We start from the raw sequence: 15165 nt of genomic DNA on the forward strand, positions 1-15165 counted from the left end.
TGGAGTCCCACGTCAGGCTCCCGGCATGGAGCCTACTTCTCCCTCCTCCTGTGTCTCTGCCTCTCTCTCTCTCTCTATGTCTATCATAAATAAATAAATAAATCTTTAAAAAAAATGTCCTCAAAAAAAAAAAAATGTCCTCTATGGGTAGGACTACCCCCACCCCATGTAAAATCTGTATCACCAGCCCTACCCTCCAAAAACTCCCCCATCTCTATTCCCTGTCATATTTTTATCATTCTCATAACACTTACCAGTATAAATTTTACTTTTTCTTTTCTTTTTTTAAAGATTTATTTATTTGTTTGTTTGTTTGTTTATTTTAGAGAGAGCCCGGGTGCACACACCCATGAGTGCCAGGGGCAGAGAGAGAGAGGGAAAGAATCCCAAGCAGACTCCCCACTGAACACAGAGACTGATGTGGGACTCAATATCACAACCTTGAGATCATGACCTGAGCCAAAATCTAGAGTCAGTTGCTTCACTGACTGAGCCACCCAGGTACCCCTAAATTTTACTTTCTCAAATTGTCTTTAATTCACATACCACACAATTCACCCATTTAACACCTATAACTAAATGATTTTTGGTGATTCTCAAAGTTGTGCAACCTTCATTACAATCAATTATAGTAGGGTCTCATCACCCCTAAAAAAATCGGGGACCCAGTAGCATTTAGCAGGACTTCTTTCCCCTCAAGCCATCCCACTGCCTCTAATCCTAGGCAATCAGTAATCTGCTTCCTGTCTTTATAGATTTGCCTATTCAGGATATTTCATACGAATGGAATCATATGCTCTGTGGGCTTTCATGACTGACATCATTCGCTTAGCATGTTTTCAAGGTTCTTCCATGTTGTGGTATCAGTACATTATTTCTTTGTGTGTGTTTTTTTTAAAGATCTTATTTATTTATTCATGAGAGACACAGAGAGAGAGGCAGAGACACAGGCAGAGTGAGAAGCAGGCTCCATGCAGGGAGCCCGACTTTGGACTCCATCCCGGATCCTGGGATCACACCCTGAGCCAAAGGCAGGCACTCAACCACTGAGCCACCCAGGTGCCCCAGTATGTCATTCTTTTAATAGCCAAATAATATCCATTGTATGGATTATACCACATTTCCTTTTTCTGTTTATCGACTGATGGATGTTTGAGTTCTTTTCATTTTTTAGCTATCATAATGCTCTGAACATTCTTGTGCAAGTTTTCCTGTGGATGTGTTTTTTGTTTCTCTTGGGAATTCTACTTTAAAAATGTTTATTGTCTATCTCCCCATCCAGAAAGCAAGCTCAGAGATTTTGGTATATTTTGTTACATCCCCAGCACCTAACACCATGCCAGCACAAAGTAGGTGGATGACTCATATCTGTCAAGTGAAAAACTGTTCTCCTCTTTTCTCTTTGCTACATGAAGTCCCTCAGGTCCTCTTAATTCCCAACTCTTCCCCTAAATTTAGGTTACTTATCACTAGGAGAAAACGAAGGTGTATCCTCCTGGTATCTGCTGTCTCTCCCGTACATCTGCCCAGTCCCAGAGCTGGTTTTATTACACTCCAGCCCCTATTTCATCTCTGTACTTTTATTGAATAGACGTGTCTGCTCCTGACCCAAAGTCCCTACTCCAGAAAATAATGAAAGCTCAAGGAAACTCTGAGTCTGGGTAGATCTCTGAAATGTCAGTGACTCTTACTTATTCTTTTTTTTTAGATTTTATTTATCCATTTGAGAGAGAAGAGAGAGAGAGAGAGAGGCTGAGCAAGCTCAGGAGCAGGGGGCGGGGCAAAGGGAGAGGCGGACTCCTTGCTGGGCAGGAAGCCGAAGCAGAGCTCCATCCCAGGACCCTGAGATCCTGACTTGAGCTGAAGGCAGGCGCTTAACTGGCTGAGCCACCCAGGTGCCCCGAGTCTTATCTATTCTTGCTTTGTCTATGGCCAGGTGTTGTTACTCATCAGTGCTTTGCTCTTTCCCTCTAAGAGCAAAAGAGGAGGAAAAAAAAATCCCAACGACTTAATTAATGTTCAGGGATTGGAAGACTGAGTTTATAAGCTTACTTTCTGCTTCACAGTGACCTAGGAAGAAAAGAAATTTTAATCAGAAATATTTTTCAGATAGACAATAATGAGTTCTAATTTTTAAATAAGCTGCTGTAATTTAAATCTTGTGTGTATTGGAGACAGCCTCTGGATTTAACTTAGAGCTCCCCAGATAGCCCCACCTGAGGAGAATAAAAGCCTGTGAATATTCACATTAATTTGCAGAATTTAACCCATGTGCTAAATAAGTTCTGCAATGGCCATAAAAATGAGTAGACCTGATCCTGGGTGAGCATCAAGGAAGGAGCATCCTAGGGGACAAGGAGAACAGATACACATTTCAAATTAGAAAGTGGAAAAAATATTTATTACACTCCTATAGTGATACAAGTTACTAGTTATGTGCCAAGGACTGTGCTAAGTACTGGGGTTAAAATATATCTGTCCCTACACATGAAGTGTTTTCAGTGTTTATAATACTGTGCAGGAAGTACTCTGAGAACACAGGGGAGAAAAAGGTTAGTTCTGATGAGGGATGTATATTGGAATCTGGCCCAGGAGATTGTTGACAGAGACAAGCAAGAAGGACATTTTAGGTGAAGAAAACAGCATGAGCAAGGGAGGACAATGGCTACTGGTCATTGTATCCCTGGAAACAAGAGATAAAGATACCCAGGACATCAGATTTCTCAAGTTCAATTCTGCAATAGCCAGGCATCCTCTTCAAGGTCTTTGTGAGAAATAAGACAAGGCCAGCAGGTTTTGGCCACAAAACCCAATGTGGAAACTAGCCTGTGTATGCAGGAACCACAGACTCTCGTGTACCACTGAGGCAGGCCTGAGTCCTCCTAGTGCCCACACTGCCAGGCAGCAGCCTGCCCTCTGCCTGGGGCCCTGCTCAACAATCAACCTCAAGTATTTTACTGCTTCAAACGGAAGGAAGAGCCAATTCAAGGAAAAGCCTCCAAAGGAAAAAGAGGGAAGATGAGTTTTTCCACCCCAAGAAACAGAAGAGAGCTGGCCTCATTTAACACCCAGGACGTGCTAATTAGAATCACTAATCAAATGCAAGAATTGTTTTAACTGCTGTGAGCTAGCAGAAGCTGATTTAACACTGATGGGGTGTGCCTCAGGCGCTACTTAAATAGCAAAACACCGAGGGCCCAGAAACTCCTTACCACAAACTGTTATTTAAGTCCCATTTTACTGGCTAGGAAAAGACCTTAAGGAGGGGGAGACATTTACATCATAGTCAAGCCATAGAGCCCAGGCAGTCTGGCCAGAGTCCATGCTCTTGACCTTTCATTTTACAACATGACTTCACCAAAGAAATGAATGGAGAGAAAGTGCTGGAGGAAAAGAAGGCTCAAAGACAGGAGCCTTGTGAGATCAGCTACTATGACATTCAGAAACTTCTCAAGTTCTCTGCCTATCTCCATTTCTCAAGTCCCTTGAGTTCCAGCCTTGGGGAGAGGTGGTTAACACTTTGTATGGTTTCCCATCAATACCCAGGGCTAACACCGATGGACTTCTAGACAATAATCTCAAATGCTAGACTCACACTGTGTTCTAGGCCAAGGGCTCTGGTGAGTCAGCAGCAAGTCCACTTTGGTAGAGTTCTGTTCTAGCTTAAATGGCAGTCTGAGAACTGTGTGTAGTGGATACTATGGTTTGCTGCCTTAATCCTCTTTTTGGAACCAGGACATTCATTCTCCTGGATGCTGGGAGTGTTGGCTGCTGAAAACTCACATTTAAATCCCTCTGTGGGAGTCACTCTCAGCCAAAATGTGCTGCTGCTACTACACGTTGATTAGAATGGCCATAACACCAACACCACCAAATGCTCGTGAGGATATAGAGCAACAGGAACACTCATTCTTTGCTGGGGGAAACGCAAACTGGTACAGCCACTTTGGAAGACAGTCTGGCAGTTTCTTACAAAGGGAGTTGCCGCGTCAAGGTAAGGCCTCTCTCTGTGGGCAACTCACTTCCAATGACTGGAGGATGCATGAATGTACAAAGGCCCACCCATTGCCATAACTCTAAAGGGCCACCCTAGTCCAGAGCTTCCAGTAGGAATGGCTGAGAACTGTGCTATAAACACATCACAGTTCGTAGTTCTCTTTGCCCATTCCTGATTCCCTCATTCCCTTATAGATGATGTTCCCAAAAGCACCTCCCCCACAAAATTCTCTTTATGCAAATCACTGCCTCAGGTCCTATTTCCCAGGAGACCCAACCTAAGACAAATGGTATGGAAGCAGATCATAAAATGACAGGTTGGAGCCGAATCATCTTCAAGCCAGCTATCGATGAGGACGCTGTCATTGGTGGTGAGTGGAATCCTAATAGTTCCCAGCAGGCTATGCCGGTGCAATTGTCAAAACTTCCACTGTGGGTGAAAGGGAAGAGAATGCACTGGTGGTGCAATGTCAGGAGTTTGAGAAGTTTGGTGGACATAGTAATTATAAGGCCTGTGGACTCAATTGTGTCTTGCTGAGCATTATGTATTTACTGGCACAAGACAAAGACATGCCGAGGTAACCAATTTAAGGTGAAGTGTCAAAGCCAGGAGGCCTCCATTGCAGCACATAAAGAGATTTGTTTCCAGCTGAAGGGCAGAAAAAACTCCAGGTTTTTTACAAGAGTAAGGAAGTTCTAGGGGTGCCAGGGTGGCTCATTCAGTTAAGTGTCTGCCTTCAGCCCAAGTCAGATCTCAGGGTCCTGGATTGAGCCCCACATTGGGCTCCATGCTCAGCAAGGAGTCTACTTGACATTCTCTCTCCTCCCCTCCCACCACTTGGGCGCGCTCTCTCTCTCTCTCTGTCTGTCTCAAATAATAAAATCTTAAAAAAAAAAAAAAAAAAGGGAGTTCCAGAGAAGATTGAGTTCTCAGGTGCAGGATTACTAAACCAGTCAGGCTCTGATTGGGAAGGAGAGATCCTGAGATCTGGCATGAAGACATCCTGTTTGATGCACTGGGAGATACTGAACCCCCAGAATCCCCTGAACCCCCTGAGCTCACTACTCTGCATTAAAGGCTAGAGTCCCCCATGCTTACAGATGATACATAGGTTTCTGCCTTGGAAGACTACAGGCAACACCCCTGAAGACCTACCCGCATCCCCTCCTGGCCACCAATCCAATAAATAGCGTTAAGAGACAACATAACCCAGCCAGAGATGCACTGGGTCCCCTAAGGGAGAACGAGGACTGGCCAACCTGTACTGGCATGACCTGGGAAAGTTTCTGCGGGAATCGATACTGAGGGTGTTAGATCAGAGAGTAGAATATAAAGTTGGGTAAGGAAGCATTTCTCAATACGGTTAGAATTCAACTCATTCACATAACATATATGACCCTCCGTGAGGCAGCTTTTTGAGATTTTGTCCCAGTTTGCTCCTTCTTTTTTCAGTCATAACAAGCTACCTAGACCAAGTTATTTTACCCTTCTGTAAAATCACTAACGACTCTCTCTGCCCGGAGTGTTTATCCTATTCTATCTCCTATCCCATCCCTGCCTTAGGTGCCTATAGTCTACTTGTATTTCATAACACAGCCCATCTGGAAATTATATCTGCTAATGGAAGTAGAAACTCATGCACATCCTTTTTGGGAAACAACTTGGCAATACTAGCAGCCTAAAAATGTTTACACATCCTGACTTGAGAATCCCACTTTTTGCTGGGGATGAGGGTGGGGGATACAAAATACAGGCAAAACTTATGCACAAATATATAAAAATGGCATATTATTATAAAAATTAATGTACCCCCAACATCTGAAAGTATGGGTTTATGGAAATTATATCCATACAAAGGAACTGTATGCAGCTATTGAAAATAACATATTTAAATAATTTGTAATATGAAAACGTTTATCCTAAATAAAAGACTACACTAAAAAGTTAATATGATATAAACTATGTAATAATGTGATAGGAAGAAACATCGAAAGGAAATGTTCCAAAATCTAACAGGATTTAGAAACAGCATTTCTAAATCCAAAATGCTTATTGCCAAGCATTGGAAGTACAATTGTTTTAAATTTTCTTCTGTTTCAAAACAGCACAGATATTGCTTTCATAATCCAGACTCAGCTTATGTATCACTTCTGGTAAGAAAGGTCTCTTTTTCCCCATAAGAGGGTTAAAGTACATGTATACGCTCGCAATATATAAATATTAAGTCAGAGTCCCTACCAAACACAATCATCTATCGACCTATCTGCAGTCTTCACCAAGATTATGAGAATAAGAATTATTTGTATTTCTAGAACTTTAGCACCTGTGCACTGCCTAGCACATACCAGGTTCCTACCTGTTTTTGTTTTTGTTTTTGTTTGGGAAAGAGGCTGTTGGTTGCAAACTTTCAACTAGGACAAATGGTCTCTGTTAATTCTGAATCTAAGAACAAGAAACCCCCACACTTTATTTAAACACACACACACACACACACACAACTTTTTGAAGAAATGCTAGACTAAATAGATTTTACTTTCGGTGAGTGAAATCTGTGGCTAGCACAATTTTAAACAAAATCCAGGACTCCTGACCAAAGGCATAAACTTAGGGTCAAAACGTGATAAATGTCGTAATTATTCCCTGACATTGAAATGAAGACTAATATTTTCCTCAAAATAAACTCAAAATGTAACACAGTGTCCTTCCAGAGGGCTGTGAAGGGAGGCAGGTGTTTTCCCAGCGCTGCTCTGTGGCAGCTGGGGGCTCCCACGCAGCAGTCACAGCTGGGGTGTAAACAGAATTCATCCCAACTGGCTCCGCGCACACTTAATAGTCATCCAACAGACACCAGGGGGCTCATTTCTTCTCCAAAATGTGTTATCTTGAGCCGACCTCTACGGTGAGGGAATTCGTAGTTTGCACACAGTACGCCCAGCTGGAAATCTGAGTCCAGTTGAGAAGTTACATAAATCAGAGTCTTTAAGGGGAATTCTGAGCAGCACAACAGGGACCTGAATGTAGACTCACCTACCGTTTTTGGCACAAAGTGGCGTGTTCAAAATGGAAAGGAGGTTTTATACTGGGAGCCGTGTGGACAGGCTGGGGGAAATCTAGGTGGCCGCACCTGTTCCTGGGGGTCCCTGGTCCGGAGCAGGGGTGCCAGCCGCCGGCTCCAGGGGCAACCCAAGGTTCTCTCCGATGGCGTCTGTGGGTGCGCGCGTCAACAGTGGCAGGCGGCGCAGGAGTGCGGCACGGCCACCTGAGGGCGCCCCACAGCCCCCTGGGGACCTCGGGGCCCCGGGGCAGAATAGAATTGTCTCCAGGGGGTGCCCAGGGCAGCGGCGGGGCGTTCTGGCCGGCGCCCTGCCCGTGCGCGCCACCTAGTGGGTGCGCCGCTCTGAGCGCCACACGCCCCCGCCCCGCCCCGCGCCCCCCACCCCTCGCCCCCCAGCGCCCCCACCCCCCTCACCCCGCCAGCGCCCCCATCCCCTCGTCCCCCAGCGCTCCCACTCCCTCGTCCCCCAGCGCCCTCCATCCCCTCGCCCCCCCAGCGCCCCCACCGCCTCGCCCCCAAGCGCCCCCATCCCCTCGTCCCCCCAGCGCCCCCACCCCCTCTCCCCCCAGCGCCCTCCATCCCCTCGCCCCCTCCAGCGCCCCCACCGCCTCTACCGCAGCGCCCTCCATCCCCTCTCCCCCCAGCGCCCTCCATCCCCTCGCCCCCCAGCGCCCCCACCCCCTCGTCCCCCCAGCGCCCCCATCCCCTCGTCCCCCCAGCGCCCTCCACCCCCTCGTCCCCCCAGCGCCCCCACCCCCTCTCCCCCCAGCGCCCTCCATCCCCTCGCCCCCCCAGCGCCCCCATCCCTCGCCCCCCAGCGCCCCCACCCCCTCGTCCCCCCAGCGCCCCCATCCCCTCGTCCCCCCAGCGCCCTCCGCCCCCTCGCCCCCCAGCGCCCCCACCCCCTCTCCCCCCAGCGCCCTCCATCCCCTCGCCCCCTCCAGCGCCCCCACCGCCTCTACCGCAGCGCCCTCCATCCCCTCGCCCCCCCAGCGCCCCCATCCCTCGCCCCCCAGCGCCCCCACCGCCTCGCCTCCCAGCGCCCCCACCGCCTCGCCCCCCAGCGCCCCCATCCCCTCGTCCCCCCAGCGCCCCCACCCCCTCACCAGCGCCATCCATTCCCTCGCCCCCCAGCGCCCTCCAGCGCCCTCCATTCCCTCGCCCCTCAGTGCCCTCCATCCCCTGTCCCCCCAGCGCCCCCACCCCCTCACCAGCGCCATCCATTCCCTCGCCCCCCCAGCGCCGCCACCCCCCTCGCCCCCCAGCGCCCTCCAGCGCCCTCCATCCCCTGTCCCCCCAGCGCCCCCATCCCCTCGCCCCCCAGCGCCCCCATCCCCTCATCCCCCCAGCGTCCCCCACCCCCTCGCCCCCCAGCGCCCTCCATCCCCCTCGTCCCCCAGCGCCCCCACCCCCTCGCCCCCCAGCGTCCCCACCCCCTCGCCCCCAGCGCCCCCACCCCCTCGCCCCCCCAGCGCCCTCCATCCCCTGTCCCCCCAGCGCCCCCACCCCTCGCCCACCCCAGCGCCCCCCGCCCCCGCTCCCCAGCGTCCCCCACCCCCTCGTCCCCCAGCGCCCCCCCCTCCCCAGCGTCCCCCACCCCCTCGCCCTCCTCCCCAGCGCCCTCCGCCCCTCGCCGCCCCCAGCGCCCTCCATCCCCTCGTCCCCAGCGCCCCCACCCCCTCGCCCCCCCAGCGTCCCCCACCCCCTCGCCCCCCAGCGCCCCCACCCCCTCGCCCCCCAGCGCCCCCACCCCCCCGCCCCCCCCCCTCCCCGCCCCTCCCCCCCCCCCCCGCCCCCCCCCCTCCCCCCCCCACCCGGCCCCCCCCCCCTCCCCCCCCCCCCCCCCCCCACCCACCCCCCCCCCCCCCCCCCCCCCCCCCCCCCCCCCCCCCCCCCCCCCCCCCCCCCCCCCCCCCCCCCCCCCCCCCCCCCCCCCCCCCCCCCCCCCCCCCCCCCCCCCCCCCCCCCCCCCCCCCCCCCCCCCCCCCCCCCCCCCCCCCCCCCCCCCCCCCCCCCCCCCCCCCCCCCCCCCCCCCCCCCCCCCACCCCCCCCCCCCCCCCCCCCCCCCCCCCCCCCCCCCCCCCCCCCCCCCCCCCCCCCCCCCCCCCCCCCCCCCCCCCCCCCCCCCCCCCCCCCCCCCCCCCCCCCCCCCCCCCCCCCCCCCCCCCCCCCCCCCCCCCCCCCCCCCCCCCCCCCCCCCCCCCCCCCCCCCCCCCCCCCCCCCCCCCCCCCCCCCCCCCCCCCCCCCCCCCCCCCCCCCCCCCCCCCCCCCCCCCCCCCCCCCCCCCCCCCCCCCCCCCCCCCCCCCCCCCCCCCCCCCCCCCCCCCCCCCCCCCCCCCCCCCCCCCCCCCCCCCCCCCCCCCCCCCCCCCCCCCCTCTCCCTGCCTGTCCCTGCTTCTCTGTGTCTCCTGAATAAATAAATAAATAAATAAATAAATAAATAAATAAATAAATATCTTTAAAAAAATTAGAAACTAAATTTCTGACTGTGGGGGTAGTAAAGAATGTGTGGTGGCAGCATATAGTGGAGAGACCCAGGCAGAGTAAAAATGAGGTTTTCAAGAACGTTAGTTATGCTTATCCTTTAAGGTTAAAAAACATGCCCCAGGAGACAAAACCAAACACGATTTATATGTATGGATGAATACATACATAGAAAAGTGACTGGAAGGAAGTAGCAGCAATGGTTATTTTGGCTGTCAGGATCAGAAGTGGTTTTGGTTTTCCTTACATTTTCTGCATTTCCTTACATTTTCTGCAGGTGAACTGTATTTTATAATTGGACGAAAAATTTTTTAAGAACACAGTTACCATAAAACTAGGACAGTATTAATGGCCAACTTATATCTGATACTGAGAGTTGGAGGAGATGAAGTCTCCAAAAGGCAACTGAAAAACGTTTATGTAAATTTTTGTGCCATTAATCAGACAGGCTCTTAAGGACTGTGTTTCACAATAGCTTACATTATTATCCTTGAGGTAGCTGGATTTAAATTTTAAAAATCAAATGGGCAGTATTTGTTGAATGCTTAGCATGCTCATTTGCTTTATACAATGAGGTGCTATTTTAAATTTTTATGTAGTGTCTTATTTTTTTTATTTTTTATGTACTGTTTTAAATAGTTATCTTTAAAGTTCAGAAAAAATAATTGCTGTTTTTAAATATTATAATTACCATTTTTTAATGTATAATTACAGTTCTTTCTCCTCAGTGGATTAATAAAACAAATTACTTAAATATAAATAAGTACATGTCTTAGCACTGAATTACTCTGTTGAGTGAATGGATCTCTTTTAAGTTTTTAATGTTTATGATATTTTCCAGCAAACATAGATTCAATTTATAAAAGTATATAATTTTATACAACTTACCTATATTTTTTTCTTTTGCTAGGCAGAAGATGCTGATGAGGCTATGAGTAAATATCTATCAGAAAAATTAAAGTTGAAAGACAGATGGCTTGGAGTCTGGAAGACTAACCCTGAGTTATTCTTTGTGAAATATGAAGAAGCTTCTATCCCTTTTGTTGCTATACTGGTTGAGGTAAATAATTTTTACCTGATCTTTGTTCTTTTGAGTGAAATTACCAGTTCTTTTTAACACTAAAATATGGCATTACTGATTTGGGGCTTTGACTCTTAAACGGAGATTGATTGACAAAAGGTTATGTCTATTTTAAGTTTCTAAGCAAATTAATAGTGTAAAAAGAAGGGATATTAGCATCCATTTACCTGTGCACAGTTAATTATTAAATGGAATCTAGTGTATCAGACAGTATTTATTAGTTTAATTTTAGTTGCTCAAATAACAGAAGTATATTTCTTTAAAATTAGTAACTTAGGCTTTAACAGACTTGGGGCTTCTTTTTCTATCACTTTAATCTTCATTTATCTGTGAAGATAAATTACCAGGTTTAGTTAGATTAAGACAGAAAAAGTGGATCAGAAAACTATTGGTGGGTGCCTGGGTGGCTAAGCAACTAAGTGTTTGTCTTTGGGTCAGGTCATGATCCTGGGGTCCTGGGTTGAGTCCCACATCAGGCTCCTGCTCTGTGGGGAGCCTGCTTGTTCCTCTGCCTCTCCGTCTCATGAATAAATAAATAAAATCTTAAAAAAAAAAAGAAGAAGAAAACTATTATTTTCTTTCCATGAAAATATCCTTTTAGTATAATACATCAACTTTCAAGCATTCATCCTATAACATTTTACTTTTTTAGGTCTATAGGTTAAATGTGGCATATTTAATGTCATAAATTTGATTCCCTTAAAGATTAATTATCCTTGTGTATACATTAATATCTATAATCACAAATGGTATCCCTGCCACAGATATCTCAAATCTGGTCACAAGAAAAATTTGAAGTTTTGGTCACAAGAAAAATTTGAAGTTCATTACATTGCACACTACCTGAAAACAATTCAGTTCCATTTCCGTGGAAAAGTAAGTTAGTGGTATTTTTACAGATAAAAATTGGCATATTTTTGATCATAGAGACTATACAAAAAATATAATAGAGACTTGAGATTAGTTTTTCAATAATATTCTGTGTTTAGTGTTTCTTTGAGGTTTGCTCAATTTCAGGTTTTGAGTAGCCTTTCCCTGGAACTTTCATAACTTCTCTGGACCTTTTTTCATGTAAGAGGAGGTGTAGTATGTGGGTATCTTTAACATTTGGGGGGGGGATTTTTTTAGTCAAGTTTTATGTGGAAGCCTGACAGACATAATACGTTAAAGCAGGACATTTCTGACTGAAATGAAGGGAATGGGTTTTCTCCCAATACCTCATGATAGCCCCTATACTCCATAAAACATTAAAAGATCCTTAAAGTTGTGTGAAAACTCACTGGATTAGATTATCTAGAAATTCTACCAAGTTCTAAGATTTAATATGCAACATATTGATTATTTGCTCTTTCTTACTCCTAAAATAACAAGATTACAGATAGATTGCTTTAGAATCCTCTAGAGATTGCCAATGTTCTTTAAACACTAGAAAGGTAGGAAGAAAAGGGGTGAACAGAGGGAAAATAGTATATTGGTAGATTCTAATACTTTGAATTATGTGGCAGTCAAACTAGCTCTTTGGACCTCTGAAGGTAGCACTGCACAATTCAGACATTGTTTTGTCTGCCTCTGCTTCTGAAGTCTTACTTGGATTAAAGTATCAGCAGTTGCTATATGATGCTCCTTGTTCTGAAGTCACAATAATTTATTTCTATGGACCTCATTCTCTTTTTATTTAGGTCCTCAATTAGTTTTCTATTGCTGTTGAAAGAATTTACCATAAGGTTTGGTGGCTTAAGCAATACAAAATTTATTATCTTACAATTCTATAGAAAAAAATCTGACATGGGCCCAGTGAGCTAATATCAAGATGCAGACAAGGCTGCATTCCCTTCTGGAGGCTCTAGGGGAAAATCTCTTTCTTTGCCTTTTCTACATTCTGGCCCCCTTCCTCCATCTTCAAAGTCTGTCTTTCTTTCTTCTTTCTTTTCTTTCTTTCTTTCTTTTTAAGATTTTATTTGTTCACGAGAGACACACAGAGAGAGAGAGAGAGAGAGAGAGAGGCAGAGACACAAGCAGGCTCTACGCAGGGAGCCTGACATGGGACTGGATCCTGGGTCTCCAGGATCACACCCTGGGCCGAAGGCAGGGGCTAAACTGCTGAGCCACCCAGGCTGCCCCAAAGTCTTTCTTAGACTATCTGTCTGGTTCTTTGCAGGCTGGAAAAGTACATGTCTTTTAAGATTCATGATTAGAATGGGCCCAACTGGGTAATTCAGGATAACTTCCCATCTCAACTCCTTAACCTTAATCACATCAGCAGAGTTCCTTTTACCATGTCAAATAATATTAATATATTCACAGGTTCCAAGGCTAAAGGCATGAATATATTTGAGGGCCATTATTCTGCCTGCTGCAGGTTCACAACAATAACAAAGAAAAATTTGGAAATATTTATTTGGAAGGAAATCTAGCATATCCTTAATCTTGGTTACAAAGTGGTCCAGAAATTAAGGAAACTTTTTATAACCTCCGTAGAAAGCAGTTTGCCAAAATACATTAGGAATTTTAATGTAGTTCACTCATTTTATGTCAGTTATCTCAAGTAAAGCTTGGAAAAAAAATAAAAATAACAAAAATAGACTCCCCTGCACAGAATAATAAATGAAAATGGAAAAGTTCACTTAATTTCTAGAAATTTATTCTACAGAAATCAGAAATGCAGAAAAAGATTTATATATTGAATGTTCACAGTGATATTTATAAAATTAAATATTGATAATACCATACAGCTTTTTTTTTTTTAATTTTTATTTATTTATGATAGTCACAGAGAGAGAGAGAGAGAGAGAGAGGCGCAGAGACACAGGCAGAGGGAGAAGCAGGCTCCATGCACCGGGAGCCTGATGTGGGATTCGATCCCGGGTCTCCAGGATCGCGCCCTGGGCCAAAGGCAGGCGCCAAACCGCTGCGCCACCCAGGGATCCCACCATACAGCTTTAATAATGAGATGCTGGTCAAATAAATGATGATATATCCAGAAAATAGAATATTATATAGTCATAAAACTTATGTTAAAAAAACTTTTCATGATTAAGAAAGTGCTCATTGGGGCAGCCCCAGTGGCGCAGCGGTTTAGTGCCGCCTGAAGCCCAGGGTGTGATCCTGGAGTCCCGGGATCGAGTCCCACGTCGGGCTTCCTGTGTGGAGCCTGCTTCTCCCTCTTCCTGTGTCTCTGCCTCTCTCTCACTCTCTCTGAATAAATAAATAAATAAATCTTTTTTAAAAAAAAGGAAAGTGCTCATTGTGTATGTATTTAATAAAAGATTATAGAACTAGATATGCAGTATGATCCAATTATGTAAATTATATAAGTACATAGGAATAAAACTGGAAGATAAAAAGGTTAAGGTTAATGGTGGTTGGCTATTCTGTTGATAAGATTATGGTTGATTTTTAAACATTTTTAAACAAAGAGCATGTTTAGTTACTATCAATAAACTTAGAGAATCTATTTTTTTTAGTTTTATTCAAATTCTAGTTAGTTAACATTTAGTGTAATATTAGTTTCAAATGTACAATGTGGTGATTCAACACCTCCATACAGTACCCAATGCTCACTACAGTGCACTCTTTAATCCCCATCACCTATTTAACTCATCCCCCCAGCTACCTATCCTCAGTAACCATCAGTTTGTTCTCTATAGTTAAGAGTCTGTTTCTTAGTTTGCCTCCCTCCATCTTCCCCCACCTCCTTTGCTTGTTTTGTTTGTTAAATTCCAAATATAAGTGAAATCATATGGTGTCTTTCTCTAACTTATTTTACTTAGCATTGTGCTCTCTAGCTTCATTCATGTCCTTGCAAAATGGCAAGATTTTGTTCTTTCTTATGGCCAATGTGTCATTGTGTATATATACCACATCATTTTTATCCATTCATCAATTGATGGATGCTTGGGCTATTTCTATAATTTGGCTATTATAGATAATGCTGCTGTAAACATCGGAGTTCGTGTATCCCTTTGAATTAGTATTTTTGTATTCTTTTGGGTACTTAGTATTATTTACTAAATTACCCAGCAATTGCTGGATCATAGAGTAGTTCTATTTTTAACTTTTTTGAGGAAACTCCATACTGTTTTCTAGAGAGGCTGCGCCAGTTTGCATTCCTACCAACAGTGCACAAGGATTTCCCTTTCTCCATATCCTCACTAACACCTGTTATTTCTTGTGTTGTTGATTTTAGCCCTTCTGACAGGTGTGAGGTGATATCTCACTGTAGTTTTGATTTACATTTCCCTGATGATCAGTGATATTGATGAAAAGACACATCTTTTCTGTTGGCCATCTGGATATCATCTTTGGAAAAACGTCTATTCATGTCTTCAGCCCGCCCCCCCCCCTTTTTAAAAAGATTTTATTAGTCATGAGAGAGAGAGAGGGGCAGAGACACAGGCAGAGGGAGAAGCAGGCTCCATGTAGGGAGCCCGACAGGGGACTCCATCCTGCCTTCTGCCCAGGGTGTGATCCTGGAGACCCGGGATCAAGTCCCATGTCGGGCTCCCTGCATGGAGCCTGCTTCTCCCTCTGCCTCTGTGTGTGTGTG

At 46.6% G+C, this 15165-nt stretch overlaps 2 protein-coding genes across 2 annotated transcripts in view; both read left to right on the plus strand.

Annotated features, from left to right (window-relative positions):
- Positions 1-4306: 4306 nt before the first annotated feature.
- Positions 4307-9425, plus strand: LOC121487813 (basic proline-rich protein-like; the record flags this gene model as incomplete). Its single annotated transcript, XM_041749836.1, has 3 exons — positions 4307-4367; positions 7523-8165; positions 8570-9425. Coding segments are annotated over exons 1-3 (1560 nt in total), but the record flags the coding sequence as incomplete, so codon positions are not given.
- Positions 9426-9886: 461 nt separating this feature from the next.
- SHCBP1L (SHC binding and spindle associated 1 like) overlaps positions 9887-15165 on the plus strand; it is a 37856-nt gene continuing 32577 nt past the window's right edge. The window contains exons 1-2 of the mRNA XM_041749847.1: positions 9887-9958; positions 10449-10598. Of these exons, the coding sequence (XP_041605781.1) occupies positions 9887-9958; positions 10449-10598 (222 nt within the window). The remainder of the gene's footprint in view (positions 9959-10448; positions 10599-15165) is intronic.

The sequence above is a fragment of the Vulpes lagopus genome, chromosome 1 (assembly GCF_018345385.1).
Source record: "Vulpes lagopus strain Blue_001 chromosome 1, ASM1834538v1, whole genome shotgun sequence".
Classification (NCBI taxonomy): domain Eukaryota; kingdom Metazoa; phylum Chordata; class Mammalia; order Carnivora; family Canidae; genus Vulpes; species Vulpes lagopus.